Here is a 17962-nt window from a genome sequence, read left to right on the forward strand (position 1 = left end):
AGCAAATGCAAAATGTATTTGAACTATGATAAAAGTTAAAGATACATCACCGTGATCCAGACAGGCCCAACTACTCAACAATAAACATACATGACTTTCAGAGCTTTGTATTGCCTGGATCCAGACCTTTGAATTTGCCCGTTACCACCGAGTTCAAGTTGACTGACTCGTTTCGTATCATGACATGAAACAACTGTTTCTGGGTTGAAAAAAAAAAAATGACCAGTGAGCACCATGGGGGCACTCACCCACATTAACAAAACCAATGGTGAGCGCTGTAGACAAGATAGACGCTGCTATAAAGACTTGAAGCGACATGTCTTCTCGTTATCGCCTGACTTCATGGTTTATTTTACTTGAGTCGCTCCACTTTTAAAACCCTGGCAAAACAGGTATGTTGGCATGGCCATGCATCAGTGTGGACATAAAATGAAGTTCGATTCAGGCGGTAACGTTTGTCTCTGGTGATTTGTTGGTGAAAATCAATCACCCTCCTCTCTGACATCGGACGCAACGTCAGACTGAAGATGGAAACGGAGTGTAACGTGTGACAATTCTGTCTGATATCAGGCTTTGTAGAGCAAAGCTTTGTAGTCTTCTTTTAATTAAAAAGTAAGATAGGAAGGATTAGCACAAAGAAAAAAGTGCATGATAACATCAAGCTTTGCAAGTCACACTGTTGTCAGGCCACTGTCTTCCAATAAGACAAACACAAAAGAATAATCACGACACCAACCCAGAACCATCTTGTCCTCTTATGAAGAGAACAAGAATAACAAACATGCAAACTACAACCAGTTAGTAGGGAGGAAAAGTAAAAAGGATTACGGGAAGAAGGAGAAAAAAACAACAACAGCCAGAGCATCACCCACATCTAACATGCCATGCACAGGCGGTTCTACATGGCACATTACTACACACTACAACTACTAGGTCTACTGTACGTGGAGAACTCGATGATACATACCACCACTCCTTTGTAAGGAGCTGAGAACCTGAGAGGTAAATGCCAGTAGTGCTAAAGAGAGACAAGGAACATTTGCCATGTTACCCATGTAATTCCTTTTATATCCAGCTACAGGCTGAGCAACAGTCTAAAACTGTGTGCCGTTGCCATGGCATTCAGACCAAAACAAAGCTGATCCAGAGTGAGGCAGGGTCCGTTTCTCACCGTGTTCTGTCTCTTGAGTTTGAGCTGGTTTACAGCCAGAGCCTCCGCGTACTCCAGCTGCTCGATCTCCTCCATCTTCTCATTGTAGCGTCTGATCTGCTCGGTGATGATCATCTCTACACACCTGCAGGGCGGCGAGGGAACGAGATGTCAGACAGAAGGAGTATGTGGCGGAGTGGTTTCCAATTTGCAACAGAATAAAGGATTGCTTCATGTGGTGGAAAAGCAAAAAGCAGATGTTATTTTTGCATACGTGGTGGTCTTGGCGACATCCTTCATGCTGAGCAGTGGGTCAGCGCTGTCTGGGCAGCGCAGGATACACGGGGCAAAAACTATGGCCAGTGAGTTAGGAGACATACGGTTGTGAGCCTCCTCTTTACACACCCTGCAACAGAAGTCATACGTTATCATTAACATTTAGTTTAGGTGCAGGTGCTGTACACATAATCTAAACTGCTGAGATATACTGAATATGTTTGTAATAATAAGTCAAGTGACGAAACACAGACAGTACAGACATTTTAAATGTTCTTGATGGACTCAAGGCTCTAACTTAACTTTGCTCATTACTGTCCCAAAATACAATTTAAATCGTCCCGGTGTAATGCTGGCACTTCTTATTTCTTAATTATAAAGTCTCTGTTTTGCTACAATAAACTATTTACATAATTAAAAGCATACCTAATTAATAAATAGAACACAATGGAAATGATTAAATTAGAAATTAGCTCACATCTTATGAAAACATTTGTTGGATATACATTCATAAAAAAATCTATTTGTTCATTTCATTTTTTTCCCATTCCTGGGATTGTGTGGCATCCTTAAATCAGATTCCTGAATGGATTTCTGCCATGATGACGTCAAAATAAACATGAGCGAATCCCTACCTGACGAGGTGGAAGACGAGTCTTTCCAGCGTGTTGAAGTTAGCTGAAGGAAGCTCTTCTAGCACTTTGTAAATAGCTTGAAGCTGCTCCTGCTTCTCCGGCAGTTCTAGAGGACAAAACACATCCCAAATTAAACCACATAATTATACACGAACATTAAGCTGGGATCATTATATTTTCAAAAATATCTACTTTCAGAATTGAATCATGACTGATAAATGATTCCCACCTTACATGTCAAATCTTCACCTTACAATAAGCCATTTACAAAAGCAGTGTTATAAACAGCTCAATCTGCAACACAGCAGCAGATTGTAAAATGCAAATACTGTAAATGCTGCCCCCCGGTGGGGAACATCCTCCTCACCCACTGCATGCAGGAAGTCATTGTAATTTGTGAAGGTCATGAGTGGATCTGGCAGTTCCCTCAACCACTGTTTGACCAGGCCCGTCACTGTGTGGATGGGATAGTCTTCGAGGCAGACCAGGTGGGGGTCTGAACACATCGACGATATAAAATCAATGCAAAAAAATCAATGAATGAGCCATGACAGAATTTGTATGCATCAATTAAAAAAAGAGCCCCGAATCTGATGTGTTAAACAAGCACATCATCATCAGTTATCTGTAAATCTAAGTCTATAATCAGTCTAACCAGTCTCTAGTCGCTGGTGCAGCTCTTTCATGCGGTTGGCAGACCCAGACTTGCGGTAGATGCCCTCTGTGTAGAGGCCGTGCATCTCCACGTGCTCCAGCATCATCTCCAGCACCATGGGTACCGGGTTCTTATCGCTGACCAGGTGACACACACGCACACCGAAGTGCATACCAGCAGACTCCTCATCACTCTGCGGATTCAGACAGACGGCAGCAGTTTATGTAAGACGTCTATTTATCCAGTCCACACATCACAATCTATCTACAACAGCCACGGAAATCAAACAATCTTCTCTACAATTAAGTTTGATGCTGGAATATAATGAAGACAAAGGAAGCTTGTGGAGGTATCAAATGAATGACCCTTTAATGTTTTGTTCTAGCAAACCTCTGATTTTTATTCTGTTTTCTATTCATGCTTTTCATTGCTCTTGTTTGCACACTATGTCTCTTTATGTTTTGTAATATAAACTGCCGTCCCAAAACAGAGAATAAAATAAAAAGATAAAGGAGGCTTTTACTGTACTATGAAGACGTGAGATGCTGTTCTTTGTTAGAATTTATATTTTGTGCATTATAGAGAGCAAAGGTCCTGCCCCACTTCTCCGTCAGCTTCTTCTTGCTCAGCTTCTGTGTGTTTTAGGCTTCATGTGAAAATATGCTTGAGTCTAATGGAAAAGAGCCTCCTTGATCTTAAATTAGGACATTAGCTCTCTACACTGTAAAACACTCTGTGTCACTATAAACCCTTACAAACCATAAACAGTGCACATCATTAATCCAGGCCAGTAACTTCTAAAAATATAAACCTACCTTTCTGGCACAGAAAGTGGAGCAGTCAGTGACTATTTTGCAGAGACACTTCTTATGGCACACCATTTTACAATCTGCAAGAGGAGATTTAAAAAAAAAAGAAGTTTTTAATGAATTCTTGCAACTAACTTTTCTTGTTGTGCTGCAAGATTTATTGTTAATATCTTATTAGTACAATAATAAAACATAAATAAGTTCTGTTTGTTAACTCACAGCTGCACATGTAGGCCTTCTCCATGCCCCAGATGTAAGAGCTACACTGATCACATGACTGCACGATGTTGACTTGATAGTTGACAAAAACATGATCCAGCGGGCTCTCCATCTAACAAGACAAACAGTCATTCAATTAGAAATAATAATCAGCATTAAATTCTAAATCATTACTGAATAAAATGAAAATAGGTGAAAAATGTGGCTAATTTATACTTTTCATACTTACACTTTTATCTTTTTTCCTCCTCTTCTTCCGAGCTTTAGCAGGCTGAGAAACACACAGAGAGCATCAGCATCAGTATATTAATAATATTTAATATATGTTTTTTACATTTGGACTAATTAGACTAAATGATGGTGATTGTCAGTGTTTTCACCTTCGCAGGCTCAGCCTCCTCCTTCTTCATCTCTCCTCTGATGAAGCCATCCAGCACCGACTGGAAGAGGTTGACCACGAGCTTGACTTCTCCTTTCTGCTTGTCTCCTGCCAGGTGGATCACTTTGTTCTGGTATCCTGTCATGAGACCTTTGTAGCCGATGGTGGGTTTCTGTTAAAGTTAAGAGGAAAGGAGAGAAAATGAGGAAGAGGATAGCACAGGGAAGAAGAACTCTTATAAGTATGTGTTATGTGTGTGCTACGGGCTGGCAGACAAACTCACTGGGAGAGAATACATGGCTTTGATAGTCTCTCTGAACTGCATGGTGGCTGTGACAAAGATGGCTTCTGTGGGCGACAGCGACTTCCCCCTGGAGCGGAAATCATTGACCTGTGATGGAAAACAAACAAACATTAGTTTTGTGGTTAAATAAGACAAAATGACATCCTACTATAAATAAACGTTTTGTTGATTTTCACTTACCTGGTTGCCCAGAAACTCATCGAGGTGCCGCAGCTCATTGGCGTTGGTAATTTCCCGATCCAGCGAGGCGTTCCACTGCTCAGACACCCGCGTGGCACGACTAATTTTTATGGTGGGATTGCGGCCTAAACCTTTACCAGCACGATCCCCCTGAGACAGTGGCCGTGAAGCATGTCCGGACGCTGGAGCTGAAAGGGAGGAACACTGTTTTATACTTAGAATCGCAAAATAATATCTATTGCAGGAGGAAACGGTGAAATAATGAAACATCGACTCAAACTGAATTCTAACCTGTAATCCAGAACGTAAAGCACGCAGAAATACCACAGAGGAAATAAACCCCAGAGTAAAGTTATTCTGTTGGCACTGAGCACGATCCTGCACGGGTCAGTATTTTCTCAGAAAGTAAGAGTTAGGATTAGTTAAGGCCTGTGAAAATTAGTGATAATACACCTGTGTTTTCTTTCCCTTTCTCAGTCCATGAGGTCTGATGAAAGTAGACTGAACAGTCCAGCTGTTTGTACTGGGTGATAAAATCTTAAAAATCTGATCGCAAAATAACAAGATCCTTTTTTCTGATGAAGAATTCTAATCAGTTTAATTCTTTTTTTGGTAAAGTACACAACAGAAATACTCTCCATTTTACCAGCTTTAGGTGAGTGGCACATAAAACAGTTGATAAGTGAATTTAAAAAAAGGATTGCACGGCTTTTGTGGCCACTAAAGATGCACATGTAAGATTTTTTTTTAAAAACTATAATTCTCTCTCTAATTCTGCCAAGCAAATAGCTTCTTAGTGCTCTTGTGCTATTTGTACTTATTTAATTCCGTTAATATGCATAATATGGCACAAAATGTGCGCCACAGACTGAACAGTTTGCGTCATTTACCTTCCCCTCCTGTTGGCTTCTCATTGAGAATCTGAGCAAGGGTCAACTCTCCGTTGTCAGGCGTCTGAGCCTCCTTGTGCGGACGCTTTTTCAAAATCTTGCTGAAGAAACCACCTGACCTGCAGGACACAGAAACACGCGGAGCTCTGAATATTCACAAACCTTGTTAAGCAAAACTGTTGCTGTGTAGCCTTAAAATGACTCACAGCAGTGGAATGATGTTCTTGCAGGCTACAGGGAAGAGATTTTTCAGTGCGGATTCACAATTTCTCTCACAACTCATTTCTGACTAAGGTTTGGATGTTGCTCTTTATCACATACCTGTTTGTTGCTTTCTGGATTGTTTCTTGGCAACAGTAAAATAGATCATTTAAGTAAATAACTACATGTCCAGCTTTTAAAAATACCATCAAAACTGAATTATCCTGAAAGAGTTTTTTAGGTGGAAAATATTCTAGCCCTACTCCAGCTGTGTCACCATAGCAACAACACAAATTAAAAACAAAGCGGGCCACCCAATGCCTCAGTCTGATAAAACTCTGGCTCCATGGCTGAGCTTCAAGTGTTCATTTCTGGGATATAAATCCGTTCAGAGTAAATTCAGTTATCAAGAATTTCCAGCTGTGAATGTGTAAAACCACACACTGAGCTGAAGATGGTTTGATTACACCACGCAAAGAGTTTTCTCAGGAACTATCTGACCCATGGAAAGATTGTAAGGAAGAGTAATTTCATGTGAATTACTTTGTCTCAGTGGTGTCACACAACAAAAATGTATTTTTAATGATAGCACTAGACACATCATCCTGTGCTTCACCCATCTCATTCATTTCCTTTTATTACAATTTCATCCGCCAAAATGCTTTTTCCCCACATTTAGTAGCAACCCTGCTGCATCCCATCAGTCAACCACTGGTCTACAAGAAGGTCCGACATAGTTCAGTACCTGTCTGGTGTGGACGGGATGGAGTGTGCAGAGTCTGGGTGACTTGAACCATCTTGAGCTTTCCTTCTGAATGAGCTTCCCTTTGAGCCGTCGGCATGGCCTTCTGAGGGGGACATTATCTGCAGAACAGGAACAATTTAGAAGTGATGAAGTACGTGCAGAATAATCAAAGAAGAAACTGTTTGCCAGTTAGAATTAGTGTAAAAAAATGACAATATTCTGAAGGCACAATGCTCTGGACTCTGTTTATTATGGCACATTGAGATTCATTAGTAACTGCAAGCTTCTTACTCATCACTGTATCCTGTCTGCTCGGGTTGGGTGTCTGTCTTTAAAACTGTATAGACTTTTTTTTCTCTAATTTACAAAGCTGTTCTTTGTCTACTTCTAGCATATTTGTGAAAAGGATATATAGATACATATTGATTTTGAATATATTTGAAACAGTTTCAATATTTCTTTTAAAAAAGTTATGATTAACATGTTATGACTTTGTTATATTTAAATTTTAATACAAATTTTAAGTTGTATGCATTTAATGTCATTTCTCTTCAATGGTTTAAAAAAGAGTATCAAAAATCAAGATTTTTCTATTTATAGTATTGAGGTTGAAAAATCCAGTATCATGACAACACTAGGTTAGGTTAGATTTAAGATTTTTTCAGTTTTAACTGTCAAGAGTTGATACTTTAAGACCTCCACCCCCTCAAAAACAGATGTAAATATAAAATACCTCTCTGGCTGAAAAAGCACCAGTTCCTTCAGAACATGGAGACAAACTGTCAAATGATGAGGAGGCTGTTTCACTGCTGCGGATAAACAGAGAGAAAGATATAAATGAAAAAAAGATATAAATACATTCATGGAGATTGTGTTCTAGTAGCTGAGGGGTTTCACATAAAGATCTACTAACACTTCTCATATTGAAAAGTATAATGTCAAACTGAAAAAGTTCCCATATGTTATAGACAAAACGTGAGGGTATAATGAACAGAACAGACGACATACAGTGCTTTTTTCCTCCTTTCCTCCTTGTTGTGAGGTGGAGGAGGGCTAGTGTTCTCCTCACTCCTCCTCCCCCTCCACTTCTCCGGCTTCTCCTTAATCCCCCCAGAACGGCGTTGCAGGTTTGTCGATCCTCCAACTCCATCACCTAAACCGTTCCTGTCAGGCACAGCGTCGGTGTTGTGCAGGGGTAACGAAGTTGGACGTACAGGACCGGCGGGAGAAGGAGACGTTTTTGCCTCCTTCTTCCCTCCTTTGTCTTCCTTCATTTTCCAGGCCACAAAGGTGTACTGGTCCAGCTCCTTGCTGTCCACTCGCTCTTTAAGCTTTGAAGTCTCCTGGCTTTTGCTCTTCGGTGGGGATGTTTGATCCTTGCTGACGGCTGAGGAGGAGGAGGCGGCTCGTTCAGTCTCTCGCTGGTTGTGCTCCAGCCCTCTTCGTCTCCTCTGCTCTCGCTTCTCCTGACTCCTGGATGACTGTCCCCTGTTAACAGGTGGAGCTCGTGCTTTCTTTTGTTCAGCTTTGGAAGGTGTGGAGGTATCACCAAGATCCAAACTCCCACCTGGAGTTGTGGGTGTGCTGGAGGGGACATCATCAGAGGGAGGAGCAGGTTTTGAATCTGACTGTCCTAAATCCTCATCACCTTCTCTCTCATCCAGCTGGGGTCCAGCCTCAGCCTGGGTACCGTTAGTTTCCAAATCCAGTTCCTCGTCCTCATCCTCCAGCTCTTCATCCTTGCCCTGCTCCTCCTCTGTATGTGAACTTGTGTTAACCTCTCCATCCTCCTCTCCTGTCTCCTCCTCTGTCTCCTGGGCAGGGAGGATTTCATCCAGCATCTCCTCTGTGACCAGCTCTATATCCGGATCCTCTCTTGTTTGAGGCTCTCTTGTCAGTCTTTTCTCCACTTCCTCTGTTTTTTTCTGTGCTTCCCTGGCAGCCTCCTCTTCTTCTGCTCTCCTCCTCTCTTCCTCCTCTTCTGCTTTTCTCCTTGCTTCTTCTTCTTCCTCCATCCTCCTCCTTTCTTCCTCCTCTGCTCTTCTCCTTGCCTCCTCCTCTTCTTCCCTCCTTCTTCTTTCCTCTTCTTCTGCTCTCCTCTGAGCTTCTTTTTCCTCCTCTTCCTTTTTCTGTTTCTCCTCACGCATGGAGTGGCACCTGTAATACACAAAACATAAATATGACAGCCCACATACGTTTTTAGAGCACTACAATTCTTTCCGTGATCCAGCTAATTTTGAAGTGGAGTTTTAATGATACGTTGTCTTTAGTGGAAAAACTGTATTGTTACCTTCTACGTGCTGAGTGTCCTCTGACCAGGGCTTGTATTTTGGTAGCGCCCTGTTTTTGCCGGTGGTAATCTGATCTCTGTCTGTGCCCTCGCCACACAGCCTGGATCAGAGTGGCGGCCTGACGCCTGCGCTCTTCTTTGCAGTACCTGCGCCATGAACGCTACACAGGAGGAGAGGGGACAAGACAAGGTCAATATCATACTTTAATTCTCGCTCAATTATTAAAAAGGAACATAGCAAATGAAACAAATACACAGACATGACAGCTCCAAAACAAGGATTGCATCAGCATCTTACCTGAATCAAGATGGCTGCCTGTCTCATGTCCAGGTACTCTTTCCTCTGCAGGCGACCTCTGAACCAACGCTGAAGGAAGATGATCTTACGCATCACGTCCTTGTGCAGCGTGTCCTGCAGCTGCTGTCGTTCCAGCTCCTTCAAGAAGACCTGAACAGAGAGAACAAACCAGAATTTACAAGCAAAGAAGGAGCAGGAGCAAATGGAGACAAGAAAGGGGGTTCATAAGGTGTTACTGATAGAATAAAACGCAGGAGCAATGACAAGAGTTTAGTGGTGTACCTTAGTTTTGCCGATCTGGTATGTGGTGGGGTCCAGGCCCATCTTCTTCTCAAGCAGTGCTGAGATTTCCTCTTTAGAGGCGGCGGCATTCTTTGGCAGCAAAACCCTGAACTGCTCTATAAACTCCTGCCGTGACACCAAAAATTATACACATAAGAAATGAATGGACTGTTTGAGAAAGGATTGCTGTGATATTCAAACCCTAATGCCCAAAACTGAAAATAATGTAAAGATATTATGAAATACATTTATCTGCAGACTTGAAAAAATTGAGGTAGACAGGTGCTACAAATGACTAGGCAAACTGCTTAAATTACATCTTGACGCTGTCTTATTGTGTGTTTGTGGTATCATTGCAGGTCATTGCATCAGCTTCCATCCAACATATTTTATCCACAGTGCATAAATTGGTGTGATTGTCACATGGATTTTCCAAAAAGAGGAGGAACTTTACAGTACCTGGAATGTGTACTTGGCTCCGTAGCCTGACCTCCTGATGCGAACAGTTTCCAGCATTCCTGTATAACGCAGCTGCTGAACCACCAAGGCTTCATCCAGATACATCTCCTTCTGCTCACGTGCAAGGACACAAGAAGCACATTCAGTCAGACTCTTTACCATTTAGTTACCCACATTTACCGATTAAATATTGTCATTATCAGCATAATGAGAAGTGTTCTCAATATATTCTATATTACTGATCAGGCCTGCCTATGATCATTTTTAGACTTAAGATTTGTATTGATTTTGAAAATCCTATCAGTTCTGTTTCATTCTGCAAAGAGGGTTGTTTAAAAGAGGCAAATGATCTCAAGATTTCCTCTTTTAATGTCTTTAAGGGGGAAGAAAATTTCTGCACTCAATAAGGAGACGAAAGATTTGAACAGAGAATATTAAAGAACAAAACTGCAAATGTCTAGAGTCTTACCTTCTCTGCATTGGAGCGGATACAACGGATGAAGAAAGGCTCTGCTCTGTTCAGGGTCTCCAACAGTTTGGTCAGAGAAGTCTAAAGAAAACAGAAAAAAGGTTTGCTGAATGTTCAGGACTGCTGCTGGAGGGTGTGTTTGTCTTGTTTTTTATTTAATGTTTATTTAAAAGGGACATAGCATATAAATGAACATTAGTATAAAATACGTTAGCAGTTAGCAGGACTGCTAATATACATCCGTAGTGCCTTGGCAAGTAACAGACAATAGAAATAAAAAGAGAGAAAAGGAATAAAACAAAAAACAACAACTAAAAACAATACAACAATTCATACAGTAGCAATGCACTCTGTATGGTATTAGGTGCATGGTATAAAGTGCACGATGCATGATGCTGAATTCAACACGCGTTCACTGCGCGCATATATCATGGATCACTGAATAAAAGGACAAGGAGCTTTATAGGAGATGTACTGCATGAGAAGAATCTGTGTGAAATGTGCATACTGTTGTCGGTGGTGTTACCTGGAACTGGGCACTGATGCTGGGGGGCTTCTTCTTCTTGTGCAGGTGGAGCAGAGACTTGGTGGTGCGGTCGTGCAGCGTCAAGCTCACAATAAACTTCAGAGACCGAGAATCCAACAAACTCTGCAAAACAGCAATACGATAAATTCATTTTCTAACTCAAACACAATTGTTATAATTCTGATGGAAAACTAATAAAACAAAATAAGCCCAGTTGTTTTATATAACTTAAAAGTGTTGTATGTAACTCTGGAGAAAGATAGTTGATTGTTGAGTCTTAAGTCCAGATCTTCAAAAACCAGTGCTTTAGGGAGGTGGTTCCTTCAAAACTACTGACCCAAACTACCTGAAAACTTGGGAATGACACTCAACAATACACACTCTTCCTCCAGAGTCACTCAGTTTTACCTTGGGGATGACCTGCTTCTGTTTGGCATTCTTGTGTTTCCTGTGAAAAAAGAAAGAAAAAAGATGCAGGGTGAATTAGAGACACAGATGCGTTAAAGGACTGAGGCAGGAGGATGGAACAAGTAGTGATGGAGTGTGTGAAGCCAGGTTAGTACGGACGGCTGACATCTTCATGCGCTGCCGGTCAGTGATGAAATCAAGGGTTGCACCTGGAAGATGGGATGAATGAGGGGCAGAAAGGAGGCATGAATGAGTGAGATGGTGAGGGTGATGGGGGATTTGCTGCAGGAGATGAGATGCGACTCTAAACAACAAGCACAGCAGAGACTCACCATACACAGACAGACATGCTCTCTTGCTTTCATCACTACATAAAAAGGACTCTCGATTCATGTTCAGCCTCTCTCTGTGTCAGACTGCAGAATTTGCTGAAAATTCTAACATGCTGCGAGGCCGCTTGAACATATTTTCACAAGATGCTCCAGAAGACCTCACATGCCAGCACAGTCTCATGATGATGTTCATGCAGCAGTTGATGAAGGTATTCAAGGCATTTTAGCTGTAGCCTTCAAGAAAACTAGGTAGTGTCTACAAACAGAGCTAATAATGTAATGCCTGATGATAAAGCAGGAGTGTGTTTGATGTTTTTGTTAGATTACATTAGACGTTCATGATCCATTAATAAAAGTGGCTATAAATGTGACAGCCATTACTATATATGGCTGGTTTATGAGGTAAACATGGCTGGTCCAAACAGGGAAAGTCTAGATTGTTTTGGGGGAAAAAAAAGCTTTCATAGGAGCATGTTCTGCCTGAGATTACTAGACTGGACTAATCTGGAGAAGAGTGGACACCAGGTCTGTCTGCAGACTCACTGGAGGACGTGTCGAGGGAAGCGGAGGCGACCCCAGGACTGCAGCAGCTTGCGAGGGTCCTCACCATCCAACGGCAAGTTCTTAATGGAGCTGATGATCTCTGCATGCATGTCTCTGATCACAGCGCACACACACACCCAGTGTGGAGAGGAAAAGAGGGAGGGAGTACAGGGAGCAGGAGAAGGGACGGGTGAAAGATTGGAAAGACCAACAAAAGGAGGAAGGAAAGAAAAAAAATTGTGGGGCGTGATCGAACACCACAGTTAGGACACCTTAGAAGAAAACACACCACCGCAGTTACCAAAGACAAGAACACAGACTGCAGAATAGCTGGGGGTCTGTTATCAAGAGGAACTTCATGCTCTGCTCATCCACGAAGACTAACCCACAAAATTTATCCTCCCACTGTTCATTTTTATGTACATAGAAACCACAAGACACACTAGACCACCCAACCATGCTGCCATATCCCTTTTAAGAATAGAAAAACACACACACACAAAGAGAGACTGGGGTACGTGGGGATTGTATTAACTCTCATATCCCTGTCACTGTGATAGTTAACATGCAGAGCTGACACTGAGTGTGACTGGATGTCTGTTTCCATGCTGTGTGACAGTAAGTTGTTACTGGTGAGGCTTTTGGATTTACGCTCCTTTGACTGGGGCTGGTGTTACACTGGACACTCGGACTGGTGAGGTTAATATGGAATCTTTTGTGTCCCAGAGCTGGTCCATGCAATACTCTTCTATACTTACCATGACTGACTATGAAAACAGAGGTCAGGCAGTGAAGGAATGGGCAACATATACGGCAAATGAGTCACAGTGAATCTGACCTCTAAACCTCAGTATTTGCAGATCTGTTAGAGGCTGGATGATTTAATAATGGGAACAAGGTGCTGGGAGGTTCAACGCAGTTAATGTATTGCTCTGTAAAAAAACAGTCATTTCAGATCTGAAAGCAGGAGGCAGAAGGTCGAGATTCAGAGGGCACACGATCCAAAAATATTCTCCATGGTTTGTTTCCATTCTGAGAAAGCTCCCAATTCTTTTTGTCTATTTGACTTGGGGCCTCTGTACGTGTATGAATACTTGTGTGCTTCCAAAGCTCCACAGTTGATGTAAGTAATCCGGGTGGCTAATCAGAGTCGGCCAGTACAAACACCTTCCTGTGCTCTATAGCAAGAATAACAAACGTGAGGAAGGAGAGAGATTATTGCAGCTACAGTAAAAGATGAGGATCACAGCGAGGGAACGAAAGGTAAAGGGCAACTTTGTTGTACTGCGTTATATTGGCGTACTGAACGTCCTCCTCTTCTTCCATTTTTAAAGAATCAGACTTTGCCACATTTGACAAACCAGACCTTGCACATTAACACTAATGTGATACACTGGTTAGGATTCAACTTATTAAATAGATAAAAAAGATTTTGTTGTTTAGATGGGAGCAAACTCAGAAAATGGAACAAACTTGTATCTATTACCCAAAAACAAAACACATTTCCTTCCTGCTTGGCCTCATTTCTTCATTCCTCTCTCCTGTCCACCAAATTCACTTACTTCTTACTCTCATAGCTAGCAAAGATGTCTTCAAAGGCCTCTAGAGGGCGCTCCTCTGAGTGATCAAAGTAGAAATCGAGCATAGAAGCTCGTCTGTGGAGGGGAGAGGAGAGAACCGCACACAGTGGGGTCACCAAAAGGTGGAGAGGATATGGGCGACTGAGATGAGATGAAGCAGGATTCATCAGGGTGACTTGATTTTAAGGTGTCTGACATCATCCTTCCTCATCTCATCCAGCACCATAGGATCAATGTGGAGGTCCACAGTTCACCAACCATTTGAAACATTTCTTTCACCTTCAACAAGGAGCATCAAACAGGAATTATGCTGCTGTGTAGTTTATACAAAAAGGAAAGATTGCAGCTTTATGAAGGTTGTATATTACATAGATCATACTTAAATTAAACAGTGTGTGAGTCATAAAAGAAAAGTCAGAGAGTTATTAACCACAAAGTAAACAGCACCAACAGTCTGCCTCCAAGTCCACAGGTGATAAGGCAGATTCCTCCAGAGGAAACAGACCTGGCAGTTAGAAACCCAGCCCAAGTGAGACATATTTCACACTTTTCAACTGAATTATGTGCATTACTTACTTGTACATTCTGTCTACTGGGGCATTGGATTGCTGAAGCTCTCCTAAAGGAGTTCTGGAGATTGGACGGACAACACCTAAAACAAAAAATAAATAAATAAAAGTAATACATTATTGATCTGAATCAGAATCCAAATAAGATTTATAACCAAGTAGGTACACACTGCTTTAGTCTTTAGTGCATTAAATGAATACATAAAGAGGATATAAAAATAAAATAAAAGTACTGCAAAAACCAAGAACATGAATATATAATGGAAATATTACGATAAAAATATTTTAAAAACCCTTAAAAATACAGTAACATAAAAAATATGTACCACATATCCGTTTCAGAATAAGAAAGCAGTACAGTTTTGTGCAGGACATGCAATCATATTAATGAGAAGATGTGCTGAAGATACCATTATAGCAAATTTGTGCAATGTGCAGAGTAACAAGAAAACAATGTATTTATCATAAGTAGGCTTTCAGATTGAATAAGTCGTGATCAAAGCCACGACTGCAGCCATTTTTGTTGTTTTGTTTTATTTCCCCTAACTTTATTTTAATCTTGTTAATCCACATAAAAAGGCTCTTACGTCAATGGGCTGCATCTGAGAGCACCAAAATAGTCTGGAGGATTGAGAAGTGCATGGAAAATGCAGAAATCTCCTAAAGCCTCACGTTTTTCTCTATTCCTCTAAGTGCTGACCTGAGAGGCTAATTACAGAGCAGAGAAACTGAAGTACTCTGAAGTCCTGGTATGAGCTGCACAAGTGGAGTGAGGGCAGCTAGTGTGTGACACATTTATAAATGCACTGTAATCTGTCTGACTATAATGAAAGCAGATGACTTTTGTGTTTTATCAGCACTACTGTAACAATGATTCTGACTCAAGTCTAGGAACAAGTAGTCTTTTTTTAGCATTATATAGTGTCAGCAAGCTATCAGCTATGAAGATCGTATGCAAATGATCGGACACTGTCACATCAAAAATGTACCTGAAGTTTTGGCAGCCCAGGAGCGGCCAGCTTCATTAAAAGCAGCCATGCCCCTGATGGTAGCACGCAGGATGCCCCATCGAAACATGGCCACCGGGTCCATGCCGATGAGCTGCCGTACGTACGCGCGGTCACTACTCCGCAACAACGCCACAATGTCTGGGCGCATGTGGTCTGTGTTCTTCTCCCGGAAATCCTAGTGAGGCCAAATAAATCAAGTACGTTCAGAACAACACCATCAAAATTAAAACCAATGATTTAAGTCATATCCAAGTGTGACATTTTAATTCCAACCCTTTTGCTTATACTATCTGACGTCTTCTCTGTCCTTACCTTGACTTGATATTTAACTTTCCCAGCAAAGTGTCGAATGACGAAGGCAGGCTCCATGACCGGCGTGGGGACAAAGTATTTGTTGCCCTGGTGCTGCTGCTTGAATTTGGCTAATAGTGTCTCATCTGTGGCATGGGGAAAGCTTGAGTACAGGTACAGAAGGGAGGAAAGAGGGGCGAAGGTTGAATAGAAATATCAGAGGAAAAGAAAATATTAAAAGAAAAGCTTTAACCGAATGAAAATAAAAATTTCTACTCGCAGTCATAAGACATGAATGAATCAGTGTGAATCATCTGTTCTTACTTGCTCTCCTCATCCAGCAGGTAGAGCAGGCCAGTGGGTTTCTTGCTGATGAGGTGGATACAGCCCACGTTGTCTGTGTAGTCAATGTTGTGCCAGGTGATTCCCTCTGCTTGGTACTCCTCCTGGAGGAGGCAGAGCAGAACATTTTGGTGAATATGTTCATGGTGAAAACAAATCAAGCTAGGAACAATTTCACTGTTAATATTTGAATTTTTACCTCCTGCCTGTCTGTCTGTTTTTTGTTGTGGTTTGTTTTTTTATGCTTTTATGTTTGTCTTAACCATGCTATATCTGATGTTGGATAATACTATCAAAGATCCAATAAAAAATTGAATTATATTCAATATTATATACTGAAGTTATTATGTTTTGTATGCTTAACGATGCAGTAGTTTACGGTTTTTAAAGTCAAGTTTGAATACATAACTAAATAATGTAACATCAAATTTAACTTTGATTTGTATTCCTGTGTAAACTAGCATGCAACCTTCACTCCCTTTTGAGAGGAAATGTTTGGATGAGTGATCATTTGAGTAGTCATTATTATAAACACAGAGCAGAGAAGAGAGTCATAAGTTTGAATCACAGGAGAGCAAGTCCTCTGGTGGTGTGTTGTTCAGTGTGCCGTGTAAATGGATTTATGGAGAGGCAAATGAAACGAGACCGCTCACCTGCTCCAGGTTGAAGATGTGATGGTTGAAATAATACTGCAGCTGCTCGTTTGCATAGTTGATGCAGAACTGCTCAAAGCTGTTGGTCTCAAAGTCCTCAAAGCCAAAAATGTCCAGGACACCGATGGACAAACACTGTCACAGAAACATCAACACAACACAAGTGAGGAGCAGGCAGAGGTATGTATACAAATCATCATACCAAAAAATAAAATTATCAAAAATATTTAATGACATATGGTTATCTTCACATCAAAATTAAGTCTTGTGTGTGGCTCTGTGTGTTTGTATTTGTCTCTGTGCGTGTGTCTTACTGGGACAGATTCCTCCATATCTTTCTTGTTCAGCAGTGCGTGATTGATGCGCAGAACGATCCAGTCAAACAAGGCGCTGTACAGAGATTTGGCCATTGAGTCTCTGGCTGTGATGGCCTGATGGGACAAAGACAGATGACGCTTATTGTGACGCAAACTCAAATAAATGTTACAGAACAGAAGCCAAGGTGCTATTTCAACAGCCCTTGAAGAAGTACTCAGATCTGTACTTTAGTAACAGTAGCTGCACTACAGTGGAAAAGCAAAAGTAATTGTAATTTCAAGCAAATTTAAATTAATAAAAACAGGCATTTCCCTCTGGAATGCAGAGAACTAGAGGTATAGATGAGCAGAAAATGAAAATACTCAAGTAAAGTACATGTATCTCAAAACTGTACTTGAGTAAATGTACTTTGTTACTTTCCTCCTTTGTATTTCATAATGTGCTTTAGAAACAGATAATATCACAACAAAAGTCTGACTGAGGCAAAATAAAGGCTTTAACAGAAAAAAAGGAGAGAAAACAGAAAAAAAGGAGACCATAAAGGTCAAACACTACACAATGACTGCAGGCGTGGTGTCGATAAAGAAACAGAAAGGCATAAGGAATAATAAGGGAGGAAGGCCTCCACTCAGTGTACAGTTGGACATTTAAAGTAATGACAGGTTGCAGAGATGTCTTTATAGCTGGTGCCTACCTCAGAGTGGCTGTAGGGGAGGATCAGCTTGTCGTTGACTGTCACCGTTTTCCTCTTCGTCAGCGCCTCAACCAGCAGCTCCTCTTTAACCTGAGTGGGAACACACACAGGTTAATGTTGACAGTTGCAGACAACTCACCCAAAACAATGAAGTATGACAGAGAAAAAATGTGAGAGAGAAAATGTTACCTTCAGCAAGTCAGAGAGCGTAGCCAGGACCTCTGGTGGTCCCACATCCAACCCCTCATCTCGTCCCGTCGATTTCCTCCTGTAGGTCACGTTGCCCAGATACAAGATGGCCGAAAGCACAGAAAAGATCCTGCAACACAGTCATAAAAATGACGTAAGATGAAAGCCATGGTGACAATGAAGTCATATGACCAATACAGGAACAGTGCTACACATGCTGATCATCAGTCTTATCATCTGTTTATGTTCAATAACTAAACTGAAGA

General features: G+C 41.4%; 1 protein-coding gene across 10 annotated transcripts in view; it reads right to left on the minus strand.

Annotated features, from left to right (window-relative positions):
• myo9bl (myosin IXb-like) overlaps window positions 1-17962 on the minus strand; it is a 67207-nt gene that overhangs the window by 3830 nt on the left and 45415 nt on the right. For 4 of the 10 annotated variants that reach the window (XR_015776622.1, XM_042516752.2, XM_088077756.1 and 1 more), the window contains exons 9-41: window positions 17697-17826; window positions 17508-17597; window positions 16810-16926; window positions 16496-16630; window positions 15825-15946; window positions 15522-15663; window positions 15189-15384; window positions 14207-14282; window positions 13613-13705; window positions 12051-12164; window positions 11176-11215; window positions 10768-10890; window positions 10242-10322; window positions 9773-9883; window positions 9314-9439; window positions 9032-9181; window positions 8734-8894; window positions 7452-8600; window positions 7177-7252; window positions 6444-6562; window positions 5498-5616; window positions 4608-4795; window positions 4407-4514; window positions 4125-4295; window positions 3974-4015; window positions 3745-3856; window positions 3532-3605; window positions 2717-2909; window positions 2429-2557; window positions 2062-2167; window positions 1425-1556; window positions 1172-1295; window positions 968-1018 (exon numbers count right to left, since the gene is read on the minus strand). Coding sequence is in view for 9 of the 10 variants with exons in the window: in XM_042516752.2 (XP_042372686.2) it covers window positions 968-1018; window positions 1172-1295; window positions 1425-1556; window positions 2062-2167; window positions 2429-2557; window positions 2717-2909; window positions 3532-3605; window positions 3745-3856; window positions 3974-4015; window positions 4125-4295; window positions 4407-4514; window positions 4608-4795; window positions 5498-5616; window positions 6444-6562; window positions 7177-7252; window positions 7452-8600; window positions 8734-8894; window positions 9032-9181; window positions 9314-9439; window positions 9773-9883; window positions 10242-10322; window positions 10768-10890; window positions 11176-11215; window positions 12051-12164; window positions 13613-13705; window positions 14207-14282; window positions 15189-15384; window positions 15522-15663; window positions 15825-15946; window positions 16496-16630; window positions 16810-16926; window positions 17508-17597; window positions 17697-17826 (4900 nt within the window). In the remaining variant the exon portion in view is untranslated. The remainder of the gene's footprint in view (window positions 1-967; window positions 1019-1171; window positions 1296-1424; window positions 1557-2061; window positions 2168-2428; window positions 2558-2716; window positions 2910-3531; window positions 3606-3744; window positions 3857-3973; window positions 4016-4124; window positions 4296-4406; window positions 4515-4607; window positions 4796-5497; window positions 5617-6443; window positions 6563-7176; window positions 7253-7451; window positions 8601-8733; window positions 8895-9031; window positions 9182-9313; window positions 9440-9772; window positions 9884-10241; window positions 10323-10767; window positions 10891-11175; window positions 11216-12050; window positions 12165-13612; window positions 13706-14206; window positions 14283-15188; window positions 15385-15521; window positions 15664-15824; window positions 15947-16495; window positions 16631-16809; window positions 16927-17507; window positions 17598-17696; window positions 17827-17962) is intronic. The other 6 variants (XM_088077751.1, XM_088077753.1, XM_088077754.1 and 3 more) reach the window with 6 other exon arrangements.

This window comes from Plectropomus leopardus, chromosome 5 (assembly GCF_026936395.1).
Source record: "Plectropomus leopardus strain MGB_pleo_1.0 chromosome 5, ASM2693639v1, whole genome shotgun sequence".
In the NCBI taxonomy this organism is placed as follows: domain Eukaryota; kingdom Metazoa; phylum Chordata; class Actinopteri; order Perciformes; family Serranidae; genus Plectropomus; species Plectropomus leopardus.